The sequence below is a fragment of the Homarus americanus genome, unplaced genomic scaffold, assembly GCF_018991925.1.
Source record: "Homarus americanus isolate GMGI-L3 unplaced genomic scaffold, GMGI_Hamer_2.0 scaffold18559, whole genome shotgun sequence".
Classification (NCBI taxonomy): domain Eukaryota; kingdom Metazoa; phylum Arthropoda; class Malacostraca; order Decapoda; family Nephropidae; genus Homarus; species Homarus americanus.
The window spans coordinates 38,906-60,946 of record NW_024715847.1 but is presented as its reverse complement, the minus strand read 5'-3'; the positions used below and the strand labels follow the sequence as shown (position 1 = coordinate 60,946).

General features: G+C 40.0%; 1 protein-coding gene across 4 annotated transcripts in view; it reads right to left on the bottom strand.

Moving 5' to 3' along the window:
* The window catches only part of LOC121857963 (serrate RNA effector molecule homolog), a 50,904-nt gene that overhangs the window by 24,980 nt on the left and 3,883 nt on the right, over nt 1–22,041 (bottom strand). For 2 of the 4 annotated variants that reach the window (XM_042354201.1, XM_042354203.1), the window contains exons 2-16: nt 20,581–20,729; nt 20,200–20,340; nt 17,973–18,092; nt 15,728–15,901; nt 13,728–13,794; nt 10,328–10,551; nt 9,925–10,067; nt 9,373–9,627; nt 8,657–8,823; nt 7,967–8,107; nt 7,540–7,725; nt 6,162–6,338; nt 5,572–5,815; nt 4,321–4,493; nt 2,595–2,734 (exon numbers count right to left, since the gene is read on the bottom strand). In XM_042354201.1, coding sequence (XP_042210135.1) covers nt 2,595–2,734; nt 4,321–4,493; nt 5,572–5,815; nt 6,162–6,338; nt 7,540–7,725; nt 7,967–8,107; nt 8,657–8,823; nt 9,373–9,627; nt 9,925–10,067; nt 10,328–10,551; nt 13,728–13,794; nt 15,728–15,901; nt 17,973–18,092; nt 20,200–20,340; nt 20,581–20,720 — 2,492 coding nt within the window. In that variant the 5' untranslated portion in view covers nt 20,721–20,729. The remainder of the gene's footprint in view (nt 1–2,594; nt 2,735–4,320; nt 4,494–5,571; nt 5,816–6,161; nt 6,339–7,539; nt 7,726–7,966; nt 8,108–8,656; nt 8,824–9,372; nt 9,628–9,924; nt 10,068–10,327; nt 10,552–13,727; nt 13,795–15,727; nt 15,902–17,972; nt 18,093–20,199; nt 20,341–20,580; nt 20,730–22,041) is intronic. The other 2 variants (XM_042354202.1, XM_042354204.1) reach the window with 1 other exon arrangement.

Genomic DNA, 22,041 nt, shown 5'->3' with positions numbered 1-22,041 from the left:
TACGCTTCCGAGGGGCTGTCTCCACCTTTCAGTCACTCACCTGTGGCGCCCCCCAAGGCACCAAGATGGGACCACTCTGCTTCCTTATGCTCATCAATGATGCCCTAAGAGAAACCCCTGCTCGCTGGAAATATGTCGACGATCCACCATTGGGATCAGCTTCAACAATTCTGCTCTAACTATACCCCCTTCAGGATTTATTGAACAGTCTCCAAAAACTGGGCCACCAACAACCATGTCACCATCAACCATACCAAGACCATGGTTATGCACATCAACCTCTCCTCCGACATTGTCCCACCTCCTTCCATTACTCTAGGTCCCAACACACTCAGGTTGTAGATTCCACGGCTCTCGGCCACCATAGACAACAAACTAAATTGGAAACCACACGTCAGTGAAGTTGTCAAATCCTCCAGTTTCCGTTTCCACCTCCTCCGCCGACTCAAGTCCCTCGGAGTTCCTGCACACGAGCTCCTCAGTGTTTACACAACATTCATACTTCCCAAGCTCACCTATGCCTCCCCCACCTGGTCTTCCTCCCTAAATGCCACACAACGTAAACACCTAGAAAAAGTGCAAAAGAGGGCATGCAAGATTATTCTCTCCCCTTCCTACTCCACATATCAAGAAGCGCTCAACACACTGACCCTTTCGACTCTCACTGACCATCACCACGACCTCATCTGCAAATTTGGTAAGAAGCTTCTACACCATCCTCGACACCGGCTCCTACTACCACCTGAGATCCCTAGTCCGAGAATTGCTGTTCGACACCACAACCGCATCCAGCCCATACGTGCACGAACTGATCGCTATAAGAACAGCCCAGTCCCAACCATTGTAAAAATTATCAATAACTTGTAATAAACCAGTGTATTCACTCCCAGTAAACACTACTCCTTGCACTGTCACTATGTTGAAATGAACTGTAGTTTGAGCTTTTCCCCATCTAGTTATTATATGTCTTATTTGTGTCACTTATGTTACTTGTATATTATTTGTAATTCGAAACCCATTCCCCAAATATGTAACTGTATATTTTCAGCCTTCTGGCTGCCAAGCTTTCAATAAACCGTTAATTATTATTATTATTATTATTATTATTATTATTACACACACACACACACACACAGTCATGCGCCGGTTAACGTCCTAGATACGTTCTTCGAAACGTGACGTTAACCGTAATGGACGCTGTCCGATCATATAAAAAAACGCGATAACGAAAGTACAGAACCTATGGGAGTTATTCTAATTGGTTTCAGGCACCCAAGACCCAACCCCAAGTTTCCCATTTTACAACCATTTAGACCCACTAAATATATATATAATGTTATGGTAAATATCATAAACACACATAGGAATGGCTAGGTTTATTACAAAGTGATGAAAAGGGTACGCTCAATACTGTAGTCCACAAAATATGTAGCTATGCTTTTTTTTATTTGGTCCCCCATCATACAAGTCCGTTTTCTCTCGCTTCAGGACGCCTGAGTCCTCCATTTTCTCTCAATCTTAGAGTGCACCAGTGACTTCGTTATCCCTTAGTTATGACACAGAATTTGAAATTGCAACTGGGGTTGCAATTGTTGAGGCAACTAGATATGTCTGATTACAGCAAATGTGTTATTGTCAATTTGTAGGTGAAAGATTTTATCCTCAATAGATGTAGGTTAACATTACACCTGGAGGCAAATGCTTACTAAAGCCTAAGGAAGGAAGGATATTCCTTTAACACACAATATCTGGCCAGCATGGGGAGGATCAACGTGTTTCCGTCAGGGAGTCGTGGAGTGGTGGTCCAGCAGGCGTCACGGAAGTGGGTTTTTGGGGGGTATATGCGATCGGACTTTAACCGATGTATGCATGTTTGTGTAATAAATGTATGTAGTAAGTATGTAATCTTTTTCACTCAAATCCTAATGAAACACTACTGAATTAGAATAGCTGGTGTAAACAGTCCGAACAAAGTCCCACCAGCGATCGTCTTGTGAAGCAAGTTTATAAATTAAAGAAAATACTTGCAGTGTGTTTAATAGATTACAGAATATTATAAATAAATAAATAAACAAACAAATAAATCGGTAAATCCATTTCAAATAAATGGAAAAATTTTACTCGACACCGACATTAGTTCCAGTTAAATAACAGACGCTTAAGTGACGTCACTAGTGATTACACCACACCAGCCGGTAACATTTGATGCCATTACTTGAAGTGAATTGGCTTTATTTTAAATAACCAAGGATGTGTAAACAGCACTGGTCAGTGGGATGGTTGGTAAAGGACTACTGGGTCAGTAAGCTCCCAATGGTAAGAGTCACATTTGGGGTAGTCCTATACAGCGAATAGAGCTCAAAACCTACTTTTTAAATGGAAATTTGGGGGGTCGTCTTATAAACCCCGTAGCCTTGTAGGTCGATATATACGGTATATTTTTGGTGGCTTGGGCCAAAATTGGATTTTGTTGAAAATCTCGGTACAGTGCACAGGAAACAAATTTACTGTTCTTAAAACATTTTTGTTCATGGTGACCACTGAGTGCGCACACACACACTCATCTCAAGTTATCACTGGTGACGAGTAATTACCGATTATCAGGAATGTGTTGAGGATAAGCTGCCACGTAGGGATCCGGACGGTCATCCTTCCTGCCGCCATGTTTGTTTCCTGGATATTCTGGAAGCTGTGGGCGTTTGGGATCACGGAGATAATTGTTGAAGTAGTCCACCTGAAACACAGTACAATCCTTATGACAAATTTCTCACAAATAACACACAAATCTTTTCATTTGCTAAATAGAGTAACATTAAGTTGTCAACACCCTAAACTAAGCATTACAATCTGCCGGTCCTCCACCTTGAAATTAGTTATAGAAATTATACAACTAATGTTAATACACCTATAATACAAAACTTGTTCTTGGCTCTGTCTTCTAAGAAGAACTCATCTTCTCTTGCATCACTAGTTTTACAACCCTAACTACTTGCCTCCTGTAATCTTTTTAGGCCAATTATTAAGTGTTTTATGCTCTTCTGGATGTAGTAAAGAACTAACACATAAATTTCCAATTCCAAGAGGAACTGTGAGACAGGTAGCCTGGAAAGATGCCATCAAGGAATCATGCCTTACCCAACCAAGCATGGATTATGTCCATACAACAATGATGATAATGATAGCATACTTTTTTCACTTCCACTTGTTTTCAACTTTATGGGGATAATTCACATTCACCTTAAAATTGGTACAGTAGAACGTCGATATAACACGAGATACGTTCCAAGAGAGGTCGCTTTAAACAGAATTCGCACTAAATCGAAGTGTTTTTTCCATGGAATAAGTTATTTCGGTACTTGAGAGAAACAAAAAATACTAAAAAGACTGAGTCTACCCAGATGCACCTCAGCCCATATCCTAGAATAAACAAAACATTGTTTTTTGTAGTATTATGTTAAAATAAACACTCATAAATCAACACAGCTAAAATTATGGGATGTGAAATGGTCTGTTTACTAACGATCAGCTGATATGAAAGGGGGGGGTCTAGTGCATATTTATTTATCTGTCCTTAAGAGTGACTAAGTTTTTCTATTATAAAATGTCACTGAACTGACATGTTCTAATTATTTTATAACAAAGGGCAAAATTTTTTATCTCTTGTGCAAAATATATGATGTTTATATTCAAATTATTTACTGTCTTGCAAGGATTCTAGCAATGCAAATTATATTCTCCTAACTTTAGTCTGTGATATTATATAATATAAAAACTGTAAGCCTATAACCACCCAACCCTGCCTGGGAAGATTGGGGGGGTGACAGTGACATGTTTGACAGTTGGGGCCAAAGGTCTAGTGAAGTATTTATTTGTTTATTTATGTCCTTTAGATTGAGTTTTTGTTTTTTGTTTATAAAATGTCACATAAGTGACTGGGGAGAATATAATTTACATTGTTGGAATTCTTATAAAATATTGATTAATTTGAATATAATCATGTTATAGTTTGCACTAGAAATTTTTTTTAGTAATCATTTAGTACATGTACAGTACAGCTTTGCCCTTAGGACAGTGTAGCGTGCCCAGAAAAACATTAGGCGCGAATTTTAAAATATGATGCGCCAGATTGACTCGCGTAAAATAGTAAAGATTCGCTTTAAATTAAAAGTCCAAACAGTCCTTAATTGTGGGTGTCGCTTTAAATCAAATCGCTTTAAATCGACATTCTACTGTAATAGAAATTAAAGAAAAAAGGTGGCAGATTGGGATAGAGGATCGAGTGCTAGAATGTCCCATAATTTTTAAGATGAAATAAATTACCTCTTTCTTGACTTCCTTGACCTTCTCAGCATGTTTAATGAGGATGTGCTTGTGAACATACTCAGCACCCTTGAACTTCTTCCCACACAGTGGACACTGCCACTTGTCTTTGGCTACTTCCTGGGTGTTGGACTGGACAAACTTCTCCACCTCTTCCTCTGCTTCTTTCAGACCTGAAATAAAACACATTCATAAACGATTACAGTCAACCCTCGCTTTACGCGGTCCCACATTCCGCGTTTCCACGTTTACGCGGTACCCTGCCGAAACCGGAATGCTCGCATTCCGTGGTGCGTGTACCCCTTTACGCGGAGAGCGGCTGGCAAGCCGCGTCATTTTTGGATCCAAACCTCCCGCCATCCGCCATGTTGTGTAAGTGGCGCGAGCAGGGTGCGCACAAGGTCGCCCAGTCATCAAAACATTACCGAGTTCTTCACCCGCCACCCACCACAGCAGGCCCAAGTCAGTGATAGTGATAATTATAGTGAGGATATGGACTTATATGGACTTTGAGGGGTTTGACAAAGAGGCCCTGCAAGCCTCTGTGGTGGATAGTGATACAAGTGATACAGGTGAGGGCCAATAATCTGCCTCTGCCTCGGAACCAACCCCCCATCCCCGTGTGCCCAGCCATCTTTTCTACTAATGTGTGTTAAAAAACCTAATATTATTGATATTTCTCTTAATTATTAATTGTGTGTGCATACCATCATAAAATTAAGAAGTTATTTTTACTACAAAGTAGGTAGTGTCTGAAAAAGTGGAGTTGGGGGGGTCGGCCCGGTCTCTATTTCAATTAATCCCATAAGTTATGTTGTTCACTTTACGCGTTTCTCACTTTCCGCGGTACCCTGTGGGTTGAATTAACCGTGTAAGGTGAGGATTCACTGTATATGAAAAATTACAGTAGTATAAAAAAAAAAATGCCATTAGGTGAGAGAATGTCTATTAAAACAGCTGATGAGTCAGAGTCACACCAAGGTACAGTAAAGTAATGTGCCAACACAGTGCTGCCCTTCAACACCTAAACTACCCCTCACGAATAACTGTCTTACTTCAGGTTAAAACTGTAATCATTGGTTAATGTGCGGTGTGTTAGACCTTCACTACTCACCCAACATCTGCTTCTGCACAACTATGTTCATTAAGAAAGGTGTGAGAACTCGGGAGTGAGAATAACGGCATATGTACAAAAAAATTTAATAAAAATAATAATACACACAAAGAACAGTTATTCCACCACAAACTTACCTAACTTTTTTGATTCATCATCACTGAGTTTAGTGAGGGGCTGAAGGAATGACCCAATTTTGTTCTCAAAGGCTCGACAGTAGTCCTGTACCTCTTGTGGGGTGACCTTGCTTGAGGGAGGTATGCCACGTGCATGCATTATACCACACCGGTTGGGCATTTCATCTTCATTAGGGTATTCGGAGTGGTTGTAATAGTCAACAGAGTGAACTATGCGAAGATACAGTAGCAATCTATCAAGAACCTGCAAAATACACAGATCAAGACGAGGGCAAGCTAAAATTTGAATGATTTAATGTAATACTTGACATACCTTAGATCAAAGGCTTGACCTATGAACAGGTTTAATTTTCCTGTGTAAAATATAATCAAGCTTCAGATTAATGTTTAATAATGTCTAAGCACAACCACTAAATAAGTCCACAGTCCTCTCTCCCATCCATGAGCCCTGTGAAGCCAAAACAACACATAGTGGAACTGTGTGTTGTTTTGGCTTCACAAAGACATGATTTACAGGGCTCATGGATGTAGGGGACTGATAGGACTTTTTTGGTGGGTGTACATCAATAGTACAGTACATGAACACTTACTGCAATAAGACTTGGATCACGTTCTATTGCTTCCCCCTCAGCCTTTTCCTCAGAGTTGTTGGCGGCGGCATTATTAGCTCCAAGAAGCTCCTCCTCCTCTGCACTGGCTTCTTCTATTAGATAATCAGTTATGTTCCGCAACACTGGGTTTGATGATGAAGTCAGGCTAAGCAACTGCTTTGAGGACAACAACACAAAACCATCAGTAACATACAAAAATTATAACTGCAAGAATTTTCTACCTACAGAACAACCTTGAGAATCTGCAACTAAAATCTAACTCCATCAGATATCTCAGAATTGACTCTGAGATTCCTCCCAATTTAAAGTATATATATATATATATATATATGGGACAGAAAACGGAAAAGTACCGTTGTTTTCCTCAGGTGTCTCTCATACTTCATAAAGGCTAGAGCCCATATCTAAAATTATGGGGGTTTACTGTACAGATATACACAACACACACACACATACACCATGTACTGTACAACACACACACACATACACCATGTACTGTACAACACACACACACACCATGTACTGTACAACACACACATACATACACCATGTACTGTACAACACATACATACACCATGTACTGTACAACACACATACATACACCATGTACTGTACAACACATACACCATGTACTGTACAACACACACATACATACACCATGTACTGTACACACACACATACACCATGTGCTGTACAACACACACATACATACACACATGTACTGTACAACACACACACACATACACCATGTACTGTACAACACACACATACATACACCATGTACTGTACAACACACACATACACACATGTACTGTACAACACACACATACATACACCATGTACTGTACAACACACACACACATACACCATGTACTGTACAACACACACACACATACACCATGTACTGTACAACACACACACACATACATACACCATGTACTGTACAACACACACACACATACACCATGTACTGTACAACACACACATACATACACCATGTACTGTACAACACACACATACATACACCATGTACTGTACAACACACACACATATACATACACCATGTACTGTACAACACACAGTTTTTGCTAAAATTCTTTAAACAACCAACCACTATCCAGGGTATATTCAATAGACCTACTCCTTAATGATGTGTACAACCGTTCTTATACCATTGACCTGTTCCCCTTGATTCTGTACACTCTATCAGCCACTCAACTGATACTAAACCTAAATTACCAAGTAAATCTGAGAACTGAAAACCCAATAATTATGTAAACTTGCTATGCTAAATTTAAGATATTCTATAAAACCTGAAACATGGTTATTCCAATCATGTATCTAGAATATCACATACTGGATTGCCTTGAGTATCGCAGAAGTCAGCCCACAGGCCCCAGCGTGAGTCCAGATTCTGAATTATCTTGGCCGACAACTTGATGTCTGCGCGCACAACAGAACGATGAGAAGTGATTCCGTTGACGGTGCGGATCCGACGGCTGAGATCTCGGTTGACGATGGCGCCGAGTTCACAATCTCTTAACTGTGGGGGGGGAGGAGAAGCCCCACGATAAGTTTGGGAAGAAAGTAGCACGAGGGGTAAATGCTTCACAACACCCGACTAACAAACATCAACAAATAGGTTAAAACAGACAGATGTATGGGAATCAATATTATCTCAACATTGGACCCAACACCAATACAGTATTTTCAGATGGGTGTCCATTTGGGGATATAATTCTCATAAACAAAAATATTAATATTTCTCTTCATAAATTACTCACTCTAATATTGTTCAGGTTCCAGCAAATATCCTTGATGTTGACGTGTCTTTTGAATGTTACCCAACCACGCCTGAACCACCGCCGCTCTGGCTGGGGGTCTGCAATAGCTGCCCTTAGAAAACCATTGTATCGGCGGCACATCTGTCAACAGAATCATGCAGTATATTTAATACATCATTAACACACTACTTACCGTTCCTTCCAAAATAAATTCCTAGTTCCATGATATAATACAACACATTATTGTAAGCAAGGGGAACGCGAACAAATACGAGCACAAAAGAGGCATTATATATGAACATTGAATATTAACCCCTATATGGCAGCTGAAGGGCTTCCCTCCCCCATACTACATCAGACAATGGTAATCTCTGCAACAGTCTCCAGCACAAAACCAATATTATATTCCTTGCACTATGAGAAAACAGATGTTCTCCTACTGCATCTCTACTACATGAACACGTGGCACTGCCTTTGTTCCACTTTCCTTTCCCAGTCGGTGGCAAATATTCAAGATGGTGCAGTGTTGTCTGACTCAGCCCAGGAAACTATTCCTCCTCTGAACATACATTAAGATACCAAAAACACTACAAATATAAGTCACTTAATACAACCCTCATGGTGACACATTCTCCTTTAAATATATTATTTAAAAATATGACACCAACAACCACAGCTGCAGGGACTTACAGCTTCCACTTCCTGTTTGGTGATGGTGGGTGCAAGATTGCGCAGGAAAATTGATGCAGTCTTGTGCAGAGCTCTGGGTCGAGGGTCCTCCTCCTCCTCTTTACTTTCCTCCTCCTCCTTCTTCTCTTTGTCTTTATTCTCCTTGTCACTAACCTTGGACTCACTTTCTGTTACACAATACAATACATCATTAATATCTTGTCACTCAGTACAGTACATGACTATGCTAAAATAATTTTGGTTTTATAAGACATTTCTTAGAACAAGAAATAGGGACAAAAGCTGGAACCAGGAGCACACAGTCTCACCCTTCACATATTGTTATTCATTCACTTCCAGACAAAAGCCCAAGGGTTAAACAGACTCCTGTGCCACTAAACCAGGTGAGCAGCTCATGGCACAAACCTTTAGGTTAGGTTAGTAGGTTAGTTTGCCACTTGTGTAAAATGTAACACCATAAATACCTCCAAACAACAGTTACTATGTGAGTTTACTATCACAACAAACTATTTTGGAGGAATACAGCACAAAAGCATGTTCACAGTACAGACTTAAGGTACAGCATGTTCACAGTAAAGACTTAAGGTACAGCATGTTCACAGTAAAGACTTAAGGTACAGCATGTTCACAGTAAAGACTTAAGGTACAGCATGTTCACAGTAAAGACTTAAGGTACAGCATGTTCACAGTACAGACTGTTCACAGGTACAGCTCACCTTCACCATCCTCTCCCTCTTCTATCTCCTGTCCATTCTCTTCTCCTGGAGGTTGAAGTCCATTTTCTTTTTTCTCTTCTTCCTTTTTTCCTTCATCTTCCTCTCCCTCTTCTCTTACTTTTGAGTCGTCTATACTTCCCTCCTTCTCCATGCCAGGTGGAGGAGGTTCCTTTAACTCATCATCCATTGGTTCGTCCTCCGACTCGCTGGAAGAGCTCGACGAAGAACTACCCGAGTGTTTTCGTTTACGGGTTTCTGTTGCAATGAAGGAAATGTATAATTAAATCTTATTTATCTGTTAAAACCATAATACAGATCAAACTATGACTAAGTCAGTGCCTAATACCCCCCCCTCTAGTTAACAAAAGTAACTATGTCTTGATCCTGAAGTAAACAGGTTTGATCCTTTACAAAAGATCAATGATGTTCATCCTTCTCCAGGACGAATAGACCAACAGTAAGGCTAAGTCTTGTACATCTCCATGAACTTTGCTTGTAAAGGGCATTTACAGATGGGATATTGTAAACCATGGAGGAACTTGTATAGCTTACCCTTTTCTCCATCTGTGCCCTTCTGCTTGAGGTACTCCTTGGCCTTCTTCTGGAGCTCCATCTGTTCCTCTGACATATCCATCTTCAATGGTTCATCCAAGTTCTTCTCTTCTGATTTTTCTTTATCTTCACCTTCATCAGAACTGACAAATATAGATTAAATAATAATTTTAAGACCTTCCCGTCAACGCTTCACCACGGTGCCATCCGTATTTATGGTAAAACTATTTCATTACTTTACCATACTAAAATACGTGGAATGATCATCACGTACTTGTACGCATAAATCTGAGATAAATGCAAGAAAAATGCACATAAATGCCTGACTGATGTAAAGTGGGGTAGAATATTTAACTTGGTTATAAGTCAGAAATAAAGTCTAATAAACAAGTGATAAACTTACTCTTCCCCCAAAATAAAGGGTTTCTTCTCCTCTTCATTGATCTGTGGCTTAACATCCTCCTCAGGCAACTGGTCCAGCACCTGTAGGTCTAGGTCAGTGCCACCCTCCAGCTTGATCACAACAGAGTCCAGTAATTTGAGAAGCTGGTCTGACTGGTCAGCGTCCACACTGATGTTGTCCATGCGGTTGGCCTCGTGCAGCTCCGTGAAGACAGACACGCGCCGCTGTTGACCGATGGTGATTAGTTACTTGAGACAAGAAAACCTTCAGTAGCTACAGAACAACTTCGGTCATGGAGGTTTCAATAATAACTACTGTACTGTATTACCAAACATTTATTGAAACTAAAAACCTACTTACAACAACACTAACGAGTTTTTCCTTTTCTTTAACGTGACAAATATATGACATACATATTCTGGTCCTGTTTATCATCACCAATCTTGCACACTATTCCTACTACAATTCTCTCATTTATGACTCCCAAACACTTGAACCTATATACTGCATAACAATCATTCCTCTTTTCTTTTTTGTCTTCATTTGTTTCACTTTTCCTTCTGTAACTGTTAATCTGTCTCTCTCACCCAAAGAAGCAAGCCTACCATACACAAAACACACACACTCACATTACCACACAAACACACACATTACCACACAAACACACACATTACCACACAAACATACACACTACCACACAAACACACACATTACCACACAAACACACACATTACCACACAAACAGACACATTACCACATAAACACACATTACCACAAACACACACATTACCACACAAACATACACACTACCACATAAACACACACATTACCACACAAAACACACACACACTACCACATAAACACACACACACTGTCACAAACATACACACTACCACATAAACACATTACCACAAACACACACACACAAACATACACACTACCACACATTACCACACAAACACATTACTACAAACACACACACCACACACAAACATACACTACCACATAAAACACACACATTACCACAAACACACACATTACCACATAAACACACACATTACACACAAATTGTTATTACACTACCACACAAACACACATTACCACACACAAACACATTACCACACAAACATACACACATAAACACACATTACCACAAACACAATATGACACACACAAACACACATTACCACACAAACATACACACTCACCACACTAAACACACACACACACACAAACACACACACACACAAACACACACCACCACACACAAACACACACATTACCACACAAACACACACATTACCACACATACACACTACCACATAAACACACAATGCCAAACACACACACACACACAAACACACACACACTACCACAAACACACACACTAACACACAAACATACACATTACCACATAAACACACATTACCACAAACACAGCACACACACACAAACATACACACTATCACATAAACACACACACCAGCCAAACACACACACACTACCACACAAACACACACACACTACCACACAAACACACACACTACCACACAAACATACACACTACCACACAAACACACACACACACACAAACACACACACACACAAACATACACATTACCACATAAACACACATTACCACAAACACACACATTAACACACAAACATACACACATCACATAAACACACACTACCACACAAACATACACATTACCACATAAACACACATTACCACAAACACACACATTACCACACAAACACACACATTACCACACAAACATACACACTATCACATAAACACACATTACCACACAAACACACACATTACCACACAAACATACACACTACCACATAAACACACACACACTACCACACAAACACACACACACTACCACACACATTACCACATAAACACACACACTACCACTCAAACACACACATCTTTGACCACCGGAGGGTCACGGCCTATCAGCCGCTGCTCCCGCTGTGCAGCAGCCTCCCTTGGCCAATGTCGGCCCATTCCCCAAGTCCCTCTCCTCGACCCATCCTCACCACCGAGATATCAACATAATCCTGTCAAAAGTGACAATTTCGTTTTGGAAAGTGGGATCAGTGTTGAACAGTGTATAAGCCAATGAATTAAGCCCTTGACAGTACTAGCGAGAGTAGTGACTCACCAGTGAGATAAGTACCCTTGGGAACCGACCACCATCATCTGACCAGGCGGTCCCTGGAAACAACAGTGGGCCAGCTTTACACCTGACTACGAGATAACACAACACCAACCGGTGTCTCCATGACCACGTAAGGTCCCTCGTATCAACACTCGAGGATGAGTCACTATACCACGTGAACACCACACCACACGGTGTCTCCATGACCCCGTGAGGTCCTTCATATCGACACCTATGGACAAGTCACTACACCACCCGGTGTCTCCATGACCACCTGAGGTCCTTCATATCAACACCTATGGACAAGTCACTACACCAAGTGAACGCCACACCACCCAATGTCTCCATGACCACGTGAGGTCCTTCATGTCAACACCCGAGGACGAGTTACTACACCACGAGGCCTATGTGACCTCACACAGTATGGCAAGAGACCAGCCCCAACCATCAGCTGTAAACTATAATATGTTTGTTCAATTCATGTTCCTTCTCCTCTCAGTAATTAAAGCTTTTACTAAACGACCCACCCACCCACCCCATATCTTTGTATGTAATAAGTCATTTTTGTCCAATGTATATTTTCAGCCTTCGGGTTGCAGAACTTTTTCAATAAAACGTTAATTATTATTATTATTACACATACATACATTACCACACAAACACACTCACATTACCACACAAAAACACACACATCACCACACAAACACACACACTCACATTACCACACAAACACACACACTCACACTACCACAACAACACATACACATTACCACACAAACACACACACATTACCACACAAACACACACACACACTCATATTACCACACAAAAAAACACACACTCACATTACCACAAACACACACACTCACATTACCACAAACACACACACTCACATTACCACAAACACACACACTCACCATTCCTCTTGCACTCTACACACACTCACCATTCCACATTGTCACTCACAGCCTATCACCTCCTCCATCTCATTTACTCTGTTTTCCATAATATGCCTCAACATTTTCCTAGTGCATTAACAGAGGCCACAGGGTTTAACTTAATCGTTATGGGAAAATGCAGGATGTATGGAGATGTGTCTACTTGAGATATGCCGGTGATAAGCTACTAGTGAACGACCCCGACAGAAAAAAATAGCCAAATATACAACCAACTGAATTCTATTGGACTAACACATGATCAGTAATATAAAACTCCCATTAACTTACCTTGAGGTTGGCCAGCTGCTCCTCCTTCCTCTTCACACACTCCTCAGGATGGTACTTGGCCTTGAACCTAAAGTAAACCATTGTAAGGTATTAGGTACTGACAGCTCCTCACTTACTCACGACAGCGGACTACAGAGCGTTTCCTTACAAGACTTACAGAATCATCAGCTTACTAGTTATTAGTCATCCACTGTACAACCATCACATTATTAACTACTCTATAATTGACTTAGCAATACTAATCAGTGGTAGAGACACTCCTAACAACCGGGTGTATTATCTGATGCTGCATGTCGTCGTTGCTGGGTCCCTTGCGATTGACTATCTTTGTCTCAGTACTGTATTGGTGATAATGGAAGAGATATCAAGAAATATGTTACCACTAGGCACAGTAAATCTCACCTGCCTTGGCTGACTTTTGTAACCTGTATCACACATGGGCTCGATAAGTAGGGAGCGAAGCGAACGATAGGTCATTGTGCGACCCCCTAACTAACTTAAACGTTCAGATCGCATCACTAACACTGCATTGCGCGCAGCGCCCCTAACTAACCGCGGAAACGAGCCCCATGTGCGTTTTTCACCAGTTCACCAGAATAGAAATTCAAGTTGGCTTGAGGTCTGCAGCAGTTGGTAGAAGCTGGAAAATAACTGTTAGGGGGCAAATGTTAGATTAGGAAGGGAACTGTCTCAAGCAGACATCCCATTCTAATATTTAGACTTAGTCATCAAAAACTGGAGATTGTCTAATGAAAGTTACTCTTAAATTAGTATTAAAATGAAATGATAAAACTCCTACCTGGCTAACAGACATCATCACTAATAATACCTGTGTGAGAGTCTTCAGGTCACGTGTCCCTTATCTCCTTTACATAAAGACCTTATTACTGTAGTCCACTTCCTTCTGACAACATTAAACCAGAGCTAAGAAAACTATTCAAGTGTTCAATATGTAACTGAGACAATGTTCTAAAATTAATGACTAAGAAGAAAAAGACCACAAATCAAGAAAAATTTAAGTTGACAGTTAACTATTGGGTGATTATTGTTGTTATTCTTTCTGTTAGACATTTCCCTTTGTACAATAATAGACAAAGGTCCTCCGTTCTCTACCGAGATCATAAACACTATACAGTACTGCACTGATGTCTAAAAAATAAATAAACTTATCTCCTCATGAACCTGCATAATGCAGTATAGAAATAAATGGAAGTGAAACTACAGTGCTGGTAAGGTTAGGTGTAACAAATACTTCAACCTGAACAAAGCTATAAACTTTAATAACTACTAATGAACGAATACAGTAATGAAAACTAATGACCTATCATTTTGTAAATAGCAACATTGTGTAAAAAAAAAAAATAAATAAAAATAAAAAATAAATAAAGCCCCTGAAATAATAAAGAAGTGTGGAGAGACATTAAAAAAATCCCTGGTGTGTCACTAGCAACAAAAACAGCCATGACATCCCCCCTACTTACAGTTCCATCCACAGGGGGGACACTTCCCTCAAGTGTTGTGGACTGGAGGCTCAATGGCTGCCTCATCCCACACAACAGTCCTCAATTCTGTGCCCACACATTAACACCCTGACTTGCCAAACATATAAATTATGTACATAACTAAGGTGAAACATCAATTGAGGATAAAATAATAAAAGCTTACACCTAGCTACTTCTGCACCTTATCATGCTGACCAACCCTACAAACTGCCTACCCAACCAACAACAATTAATTTCTTCCGAAGCATTGAAGGCATTGATTCCTAAATACTACACTCCTTTGATAAGAGCAAGTGGTGTCCTTCAGTCCCACTACCTAACAATACAAAACAAAAGACTAGTATGTGAGAGCAAACTTGCAGACAGTGTACAATACTATAAAGCCCCAAGCCTGTCACTGTAAAAGCACCCCTGCTACTGTACTGTGCTCCCAAGAGGCACCACCCCATGAGCCAAACCTGCCGAGCCTAAACACTAATGATCTCATCTTGTACTCACCATTCTTCCTCCTTGTGGTTCACAAAGAATTCATTTAGCTGTTGCCTTTTAAACTCAAGCTTGTACTCAGAGTACTTCCTGAGGGCCTCCTCTTCGGTGATAGAGTCATCACACTGCTCCATAAAAGCCTTGAAAGTCATCATTGGAGGTTGTGTTGGACCTAGTTCATCCAGTCTGTTAAAATCACAAATATTATTGACAAATGTTAAATATTAGTTATCAATTCTAACATTATTTAAGTTCAGTGAACACAAATTACAAAGCTCACTTCTACTGCAACTACAGGGACAAACATAGACCAGTACAGTATATGAGTGAACATTCACATCTGGGATACTGTACTGTACAAGGTAAGCCACTCTTCTTCGTTACAGACAAATTTGACATTAAGGTAGTCACCCAAAAAAGCCCTGTCGCGAACCATGAACCCCAAGATTCAGACTCTTGAATCCGAAGCATTTATGGACAGAATAATGTATCAGTGTCTACTACTTCTGGTTCACGAGTCTGAATCTCGGGGTTCGTGGTTCGCGATAGGACTTTTTTGGGTGACTGTACATCTGGGTCATGGACTTGACCTTTGGGGGGAAATATATGAAACAGTTCAAGAAAAGGTAATTGATTATTCTAATGTGAGAAAGTAGTACACATGAATGATCACAACATAAAGGGTCTATTTCACAATCATGGCAAGGAAATTAAGCAAAAGGTTATTCCTGAGAGCTTGTATCCCGAGTGTGATGAAACAACTAATGTGAATGTACACTACTAACACATTATCAACTAACCATTCCAATCTAACCTGACTCTCCTTTGTTGTTATTCATAAAGTCTTGCCTGAAGCAGACCCACTTCTTGATACCTACAGTACAGTATGTATATCTTCAAGGTGGCAATCCAAGAAGCAGTCTTTGCTTACACACAATAAATGAAAAAAAAAAAAAATCACATGATATCTAATAACAGCAAAAAAGAGTGATAATAAACCTAATCTTAGTCACACAAGTCAACTTTACCTATGGTATAACACCACAAAGGTTCTAGTAATCCTTTCAAGGGTCAAGGAGACCAATGCCCAGTAGTACTCAAGATTGACAATCCCATCCCAAAAACTATTGAACACATGGCTTTTGTAGAAAACTCCAGGTTTTTGTCCAACTTTGTACAAAACAGTGGGTTTACTTATATAGTAGGTGTTGCTATCTATAGGTCAGCATTATTTTGTCTTAAATCAATTTTCAGAATCTCAAGGAATCGACAAAGAAAAAATACCATAATTCAATTTCATTCACACATTTGTTTTATGATGCACAGATCTGAGCACATGCTCAGTCTCAACAAAAAATTCAGTGGTTGCAGTTTGTAAACTAGTACAGTATTTTAGAAAAATCAGTAGTGAAAGTAATTCTTTAACTACAAAATTGTATTGTATCAGAGATGTCAAACTGGGACTGAAATTTATTTGGTATTGTTTACTATTCAGCAATGCACCATTGTCAACAAGCATAGGACAGCTAAAGATTTCTTAAGAAAAAATCCCCTATGATCTTCCATGTTCACTATGTAAAATGTCAGCAAATATTGCACTAAGAAGACACTCAATGTTCGGTTTAGTGTGCACCACCTGCCTCATGAGCTGCACCATCTGTGAGACTACACTAGTCTTGCCTTCCACCATCACTCTACATTATTGCACCACCTGCCTCATGAGATGCACCATCTGTGAGACTACACTAGTCTTGCCTTCCACCATCACTCTACATTATTGCACCACCTGCCTCATGAGCTGCACCATCTGTGAGACTACACTAGTCTTGCCTTCCACCATCACTCTACATTATAGCACCACCTGCCTCATGAGCTGCACCATCTGTGAGACTACACTAGTCTTGCCTTCCACCATCACTCTACATTATTGCACCACCTGCCTCATGAGCTGCACCATCTGTGAGACTACACTAGTCTTGCCTTCCACCATCACTCTACATTATTGCACCACCTGCCTCATGAGATGCACCATCTGTGAGACTACACTAGTCTTGCCTTCCACCATCACTCTACATTATTGCACCACCTGCCTCATGAGCTGCACCATCTGTGAGACTACACTAGTCTTGCCTTCCACCATCACTCTACATTATTGCACCACCTGCCTCATGAGCTGCACCATCTATGAAACTACACTAGTCTTGCCTTCCACCATCACTCTACATTATTGCACCACCTGCCTCATGAGCTGTCTTACCTTCCTGCACCACCTACATGACCAGCTGGGTGACTATAGTCCTGGCCATAGGTGCCTCCATAGGCTCCGTATCCAGCATTGGCACCTGCAGTACTCTCATAAGGGTACCTTCTGTCATCCCTGCAAGGTACACACAAAATAATACACAAATCATTCAAGAACAACAAGGAACACATTTCACCAAGCTAAATTTTGCTGTACGTATTAGTGACCCAAGAAAACCAGCTTTATGTTTTAAATACAAAGTTTTCAGTTTTAAGAGAAAAGGCGTTTTATCGTGAAAATAACCCAACCTATTATCCACCACTTCAGCATGTGAAGTCAAAACCCGATTTCGTTCAAAATCCAGACAAAGGTACAGGAATACCTCACAACCCTGCATATCCACAATTGATATTTTAACTCCCCTATTTGATATTCACAAAGCAACATACCCAGTTTATTCGCAAATTAAGAAGTACAATAACCTAAAGTAATATTTCAAAATGGGAGGGCTAACCGCAGCTTTTGCATCCCGAGGTAAGGCCAGATTAACACACGAGCGTTTCTGTTTCCACGCGTATGTATCAGTGAGGTTGAGAAATCAGTGAAGTTCCACAGGACAGAGAATGTAAGTTCTTAATTCACATGTGGGAGGAGGCGCTCATCCCACACCCGTACTTGTATTTCACAACCACGGCATGAAAAATGACGCCGACAATTCTAGAATTCTTCCTATAACAAGCTTGTTTTTCCTGCACATCATTTGTGGTGAACCTATGGGGGGAGGGAGGGGGGGACTGTAAAGTAGGCCTACGTAAGGCGGTACGTAATGAACATGTGTGTGTGTGTGTGTGTGTAGACTTGGCAGGTCACCATCGCTACATCACCTGTCCCTCTACTGGGCCAACCTTTGCATTGCGTTATTGTTATTTGTCAACTCGTAATTTCAAGTAAATACTGTACTGTACAAGTATTTCTGTTTACTGTTACATGCACACAATTGTTCATTTAATAAAAAAAATAAAATAAAATTGACCAAAAACAAAGATAATGAACCCTGCGTCTCCCTCGTGTAGTGAAGCTATTACCAACTAGCAAGCCAGTATAGTGTTTTAACTATTTTTATTTATTTTTTTTACTGTTACACACACACACACAGTTGTTCATACCGAATGTGCAAATAAATAAATAAATCATTTCATAAGGTTCAAAAACATATATATATAAACATAGATGTCCATAATAATTAGTGTGTGATCATGGGGATAATAATATTGAAACCGTTTATTTATTCAGAAAAACAGATTCAGAGTGGACACTAATAATAATATTGACACGGCTGAGTCAACTGCCTACCACCCTACAATTCGTAATAAAATCATTGCAATTCTAATCTCCCAAACTTAGTTCAAACTTCTCACTTACTGGAGCATGTGTCTAGCTGAATTTGAGTTATCATTGGCTGGCTGATTCCACCATTTTGAAGAGACACCCAATGAAAACCCAGATTTAAAAAAAAAAAAATGAGTTAGTTGTGTTAAAACAAGTTGCCCAGGAGAGGACGCCATTAGTAAGTTCGTGCTTTTTATAATGATATTTAATAGTTTTAATCACAAAAGTAACTGGTGGATGTTTATTCTGGTAATTAAGTATTTTAGTGATGAAATAAGAACAGTGTACAGTAACGTCAAGCCTGTATTAAATAATGTATTGATTGAGGGTTAAGGAAAATTTATGGTATGCCAAGTTTTGTCCATTGTACCTTGGCTTACCAGGAGTATTTTCGGTATTGTACAACATTTGTAAAAAATTGAATGAATGCCTTCTTATTTTTGTAACTTCTTTTCAGTCTAATAAACATGCTTGAAAATATCTAGTTTTACAGTTACAGAATACAACATATACACACAGTAGTACTTCATTCACAAGTCTTGGGAGTAACCCCCCCCCCCCCATTCAGTCACAGCAAATATATGCCATAGTCAACAACACACAAAAAAATTCCAAACTGTGAACAAATTTATTCAAGGAAAATTGTTTTTATTTTGCCTAAAAATATCAGTGAATGCCAGACAATTTTATTCAGCAGAGACAGATCCCTTGTACACAAAATATGTTCCCATAAGTACTGTAGTAAACATTATATACAGTTCATTAGTCAAACCAAATTAAACAGCTTAATGTTCAAATAACTAAGTAGAGTACAGGTGGTTGTAGACAGAAGGCAGCTTAAACACACACATACCAGTCTTGTCTCATCCTCTTTACCGGAGGAGACATGTCATGGCGGCTCGGTGAATACCTGTCTCGAGATCTTCCACCATATTCTCTGCTGTACTCTCGCCGGGACGATCCTCGCTCTCTGCCTCCCCAGTTGTCACGTCCCCTGAGGTTAATAAAAAATAATTAAAAACTACAATAAAAAAAATAACTGAACGATGTTTCTTAAAAAAAATGGGAAAACTTGTTCTGCATCAAAGAAAAACAATAATGATAATAAACTTAAGGTTTAAACTCAAGCCATTAGAATTTTTCCCCCCATACAACAGAAGCAAGTCTCATTCAAACTTTAATCACCAGTACTGCTCTGTTCTGTATGAAGCCTAAAGAAAACTGTACTTCTAACCTGTCAGCCCAGTCCTCTCTGGCACCTCGCCTGCTGTCATCCCTACGATCTCTAGTACTGCTGCTGCTGGTGTACTCCGACCTCTCCCCACGGAACTTGTCTCTCCGTCGTCTCTCATATTCGTCATCACTGTCTGCCATATTTTCTACCTGGAATTACAGAGAAATTAAATCATTACCACACAACCACATCAAGGAGCATATTACTTAACAAACCATTCACAATACGACCGACCGACCGACCGTTCCACATGAAACGCCTAACTAAACCTAACCTAAAATAATAACAATATACTTCCATTCTAGGATTTGTTCATCATACCCACAATAAATCATAATATAATAGAGACGGGTTATTTGACTGGTACAGAAACCGGGCAAATAACCACAGGTTATCTGACTGGGATCTAAAATGAACTAAGTAGTACTTTTGACCACAGAAATTTCTGCATTTATTGTACAGTATTGATAATTTCACACTATTAGAAAATTTTTTTTAAATAAAACTAATATATGCAAAATTATGGATAAAATAAATATCAAATCACATTAAATTCTAAATAAATTTGTTAATAAAACTAGCGGATAGTCTGCTCACATCAAGGTGTTAAGGTCTCTGCTGCTATATTCCACTGGTAGTCAAGACACGGTGCAGTCATCAATTATTACCCAAAACTGTACAGTATTTTGTCCAATTCAAGAAATGACGAAGATTTAAAAAATTTATTATTTAGTGGGTTATTTCTTAAGAACAGCACTACCACCAAAAGGAGTTGTTCTATTTCTTTTGTAATTTTTCCACATGTTATCATTACAATAAGTATTTTAAAAGAGGCGACAACCTTTGACTTTAATTAAACGTGCTGAAGTGTCTCACACACCTCCACGTCAGCCAGCTGGGACTGAGGCAGGCATTGTGCATCTGGCAGCGAAGGGAGACTTGAGAACAAGTCAGCCAGCAATCAAAACGTTCACCAGTTGCCCGCGTAAATTTGGTGAACGAAGATTTAAGAGTTTTACCCCACATTGCCCCTATTTATTGCCACAATGCATGTTGTTGCTTTGCTTTGATTACCACAATGGGCAAGAGGAAAGATTTAACAAAAGAGCAGATGGCGCCAATTATTAGTCTGCACAAGGGCAAGAAACCTGTAAAGGAAATACCAAGAATTGTTGGTGTGAGTGAACGATCAGTTCAGATATGGATTAAATTATTTTGAGATGACGGCAGGTTGGCAATACCAGTGCACAGCGGACGGCCAGGGAAGGCTCGAAAAACTTCCCAACGCACGTTAACCGTTCTTAGGAGGCAACTTGATGCTAATCCACATCTGTCAGCACGGGAATTGAAAGAAAAAACCCTGTACAGTATACTTCTAGGTGATGTTTCTGTAGGACTGTTCACCGCCGCATCCATGATGACCCGCAGTTTCGCAGCCACCACGCACGCAAGAAGCCACTC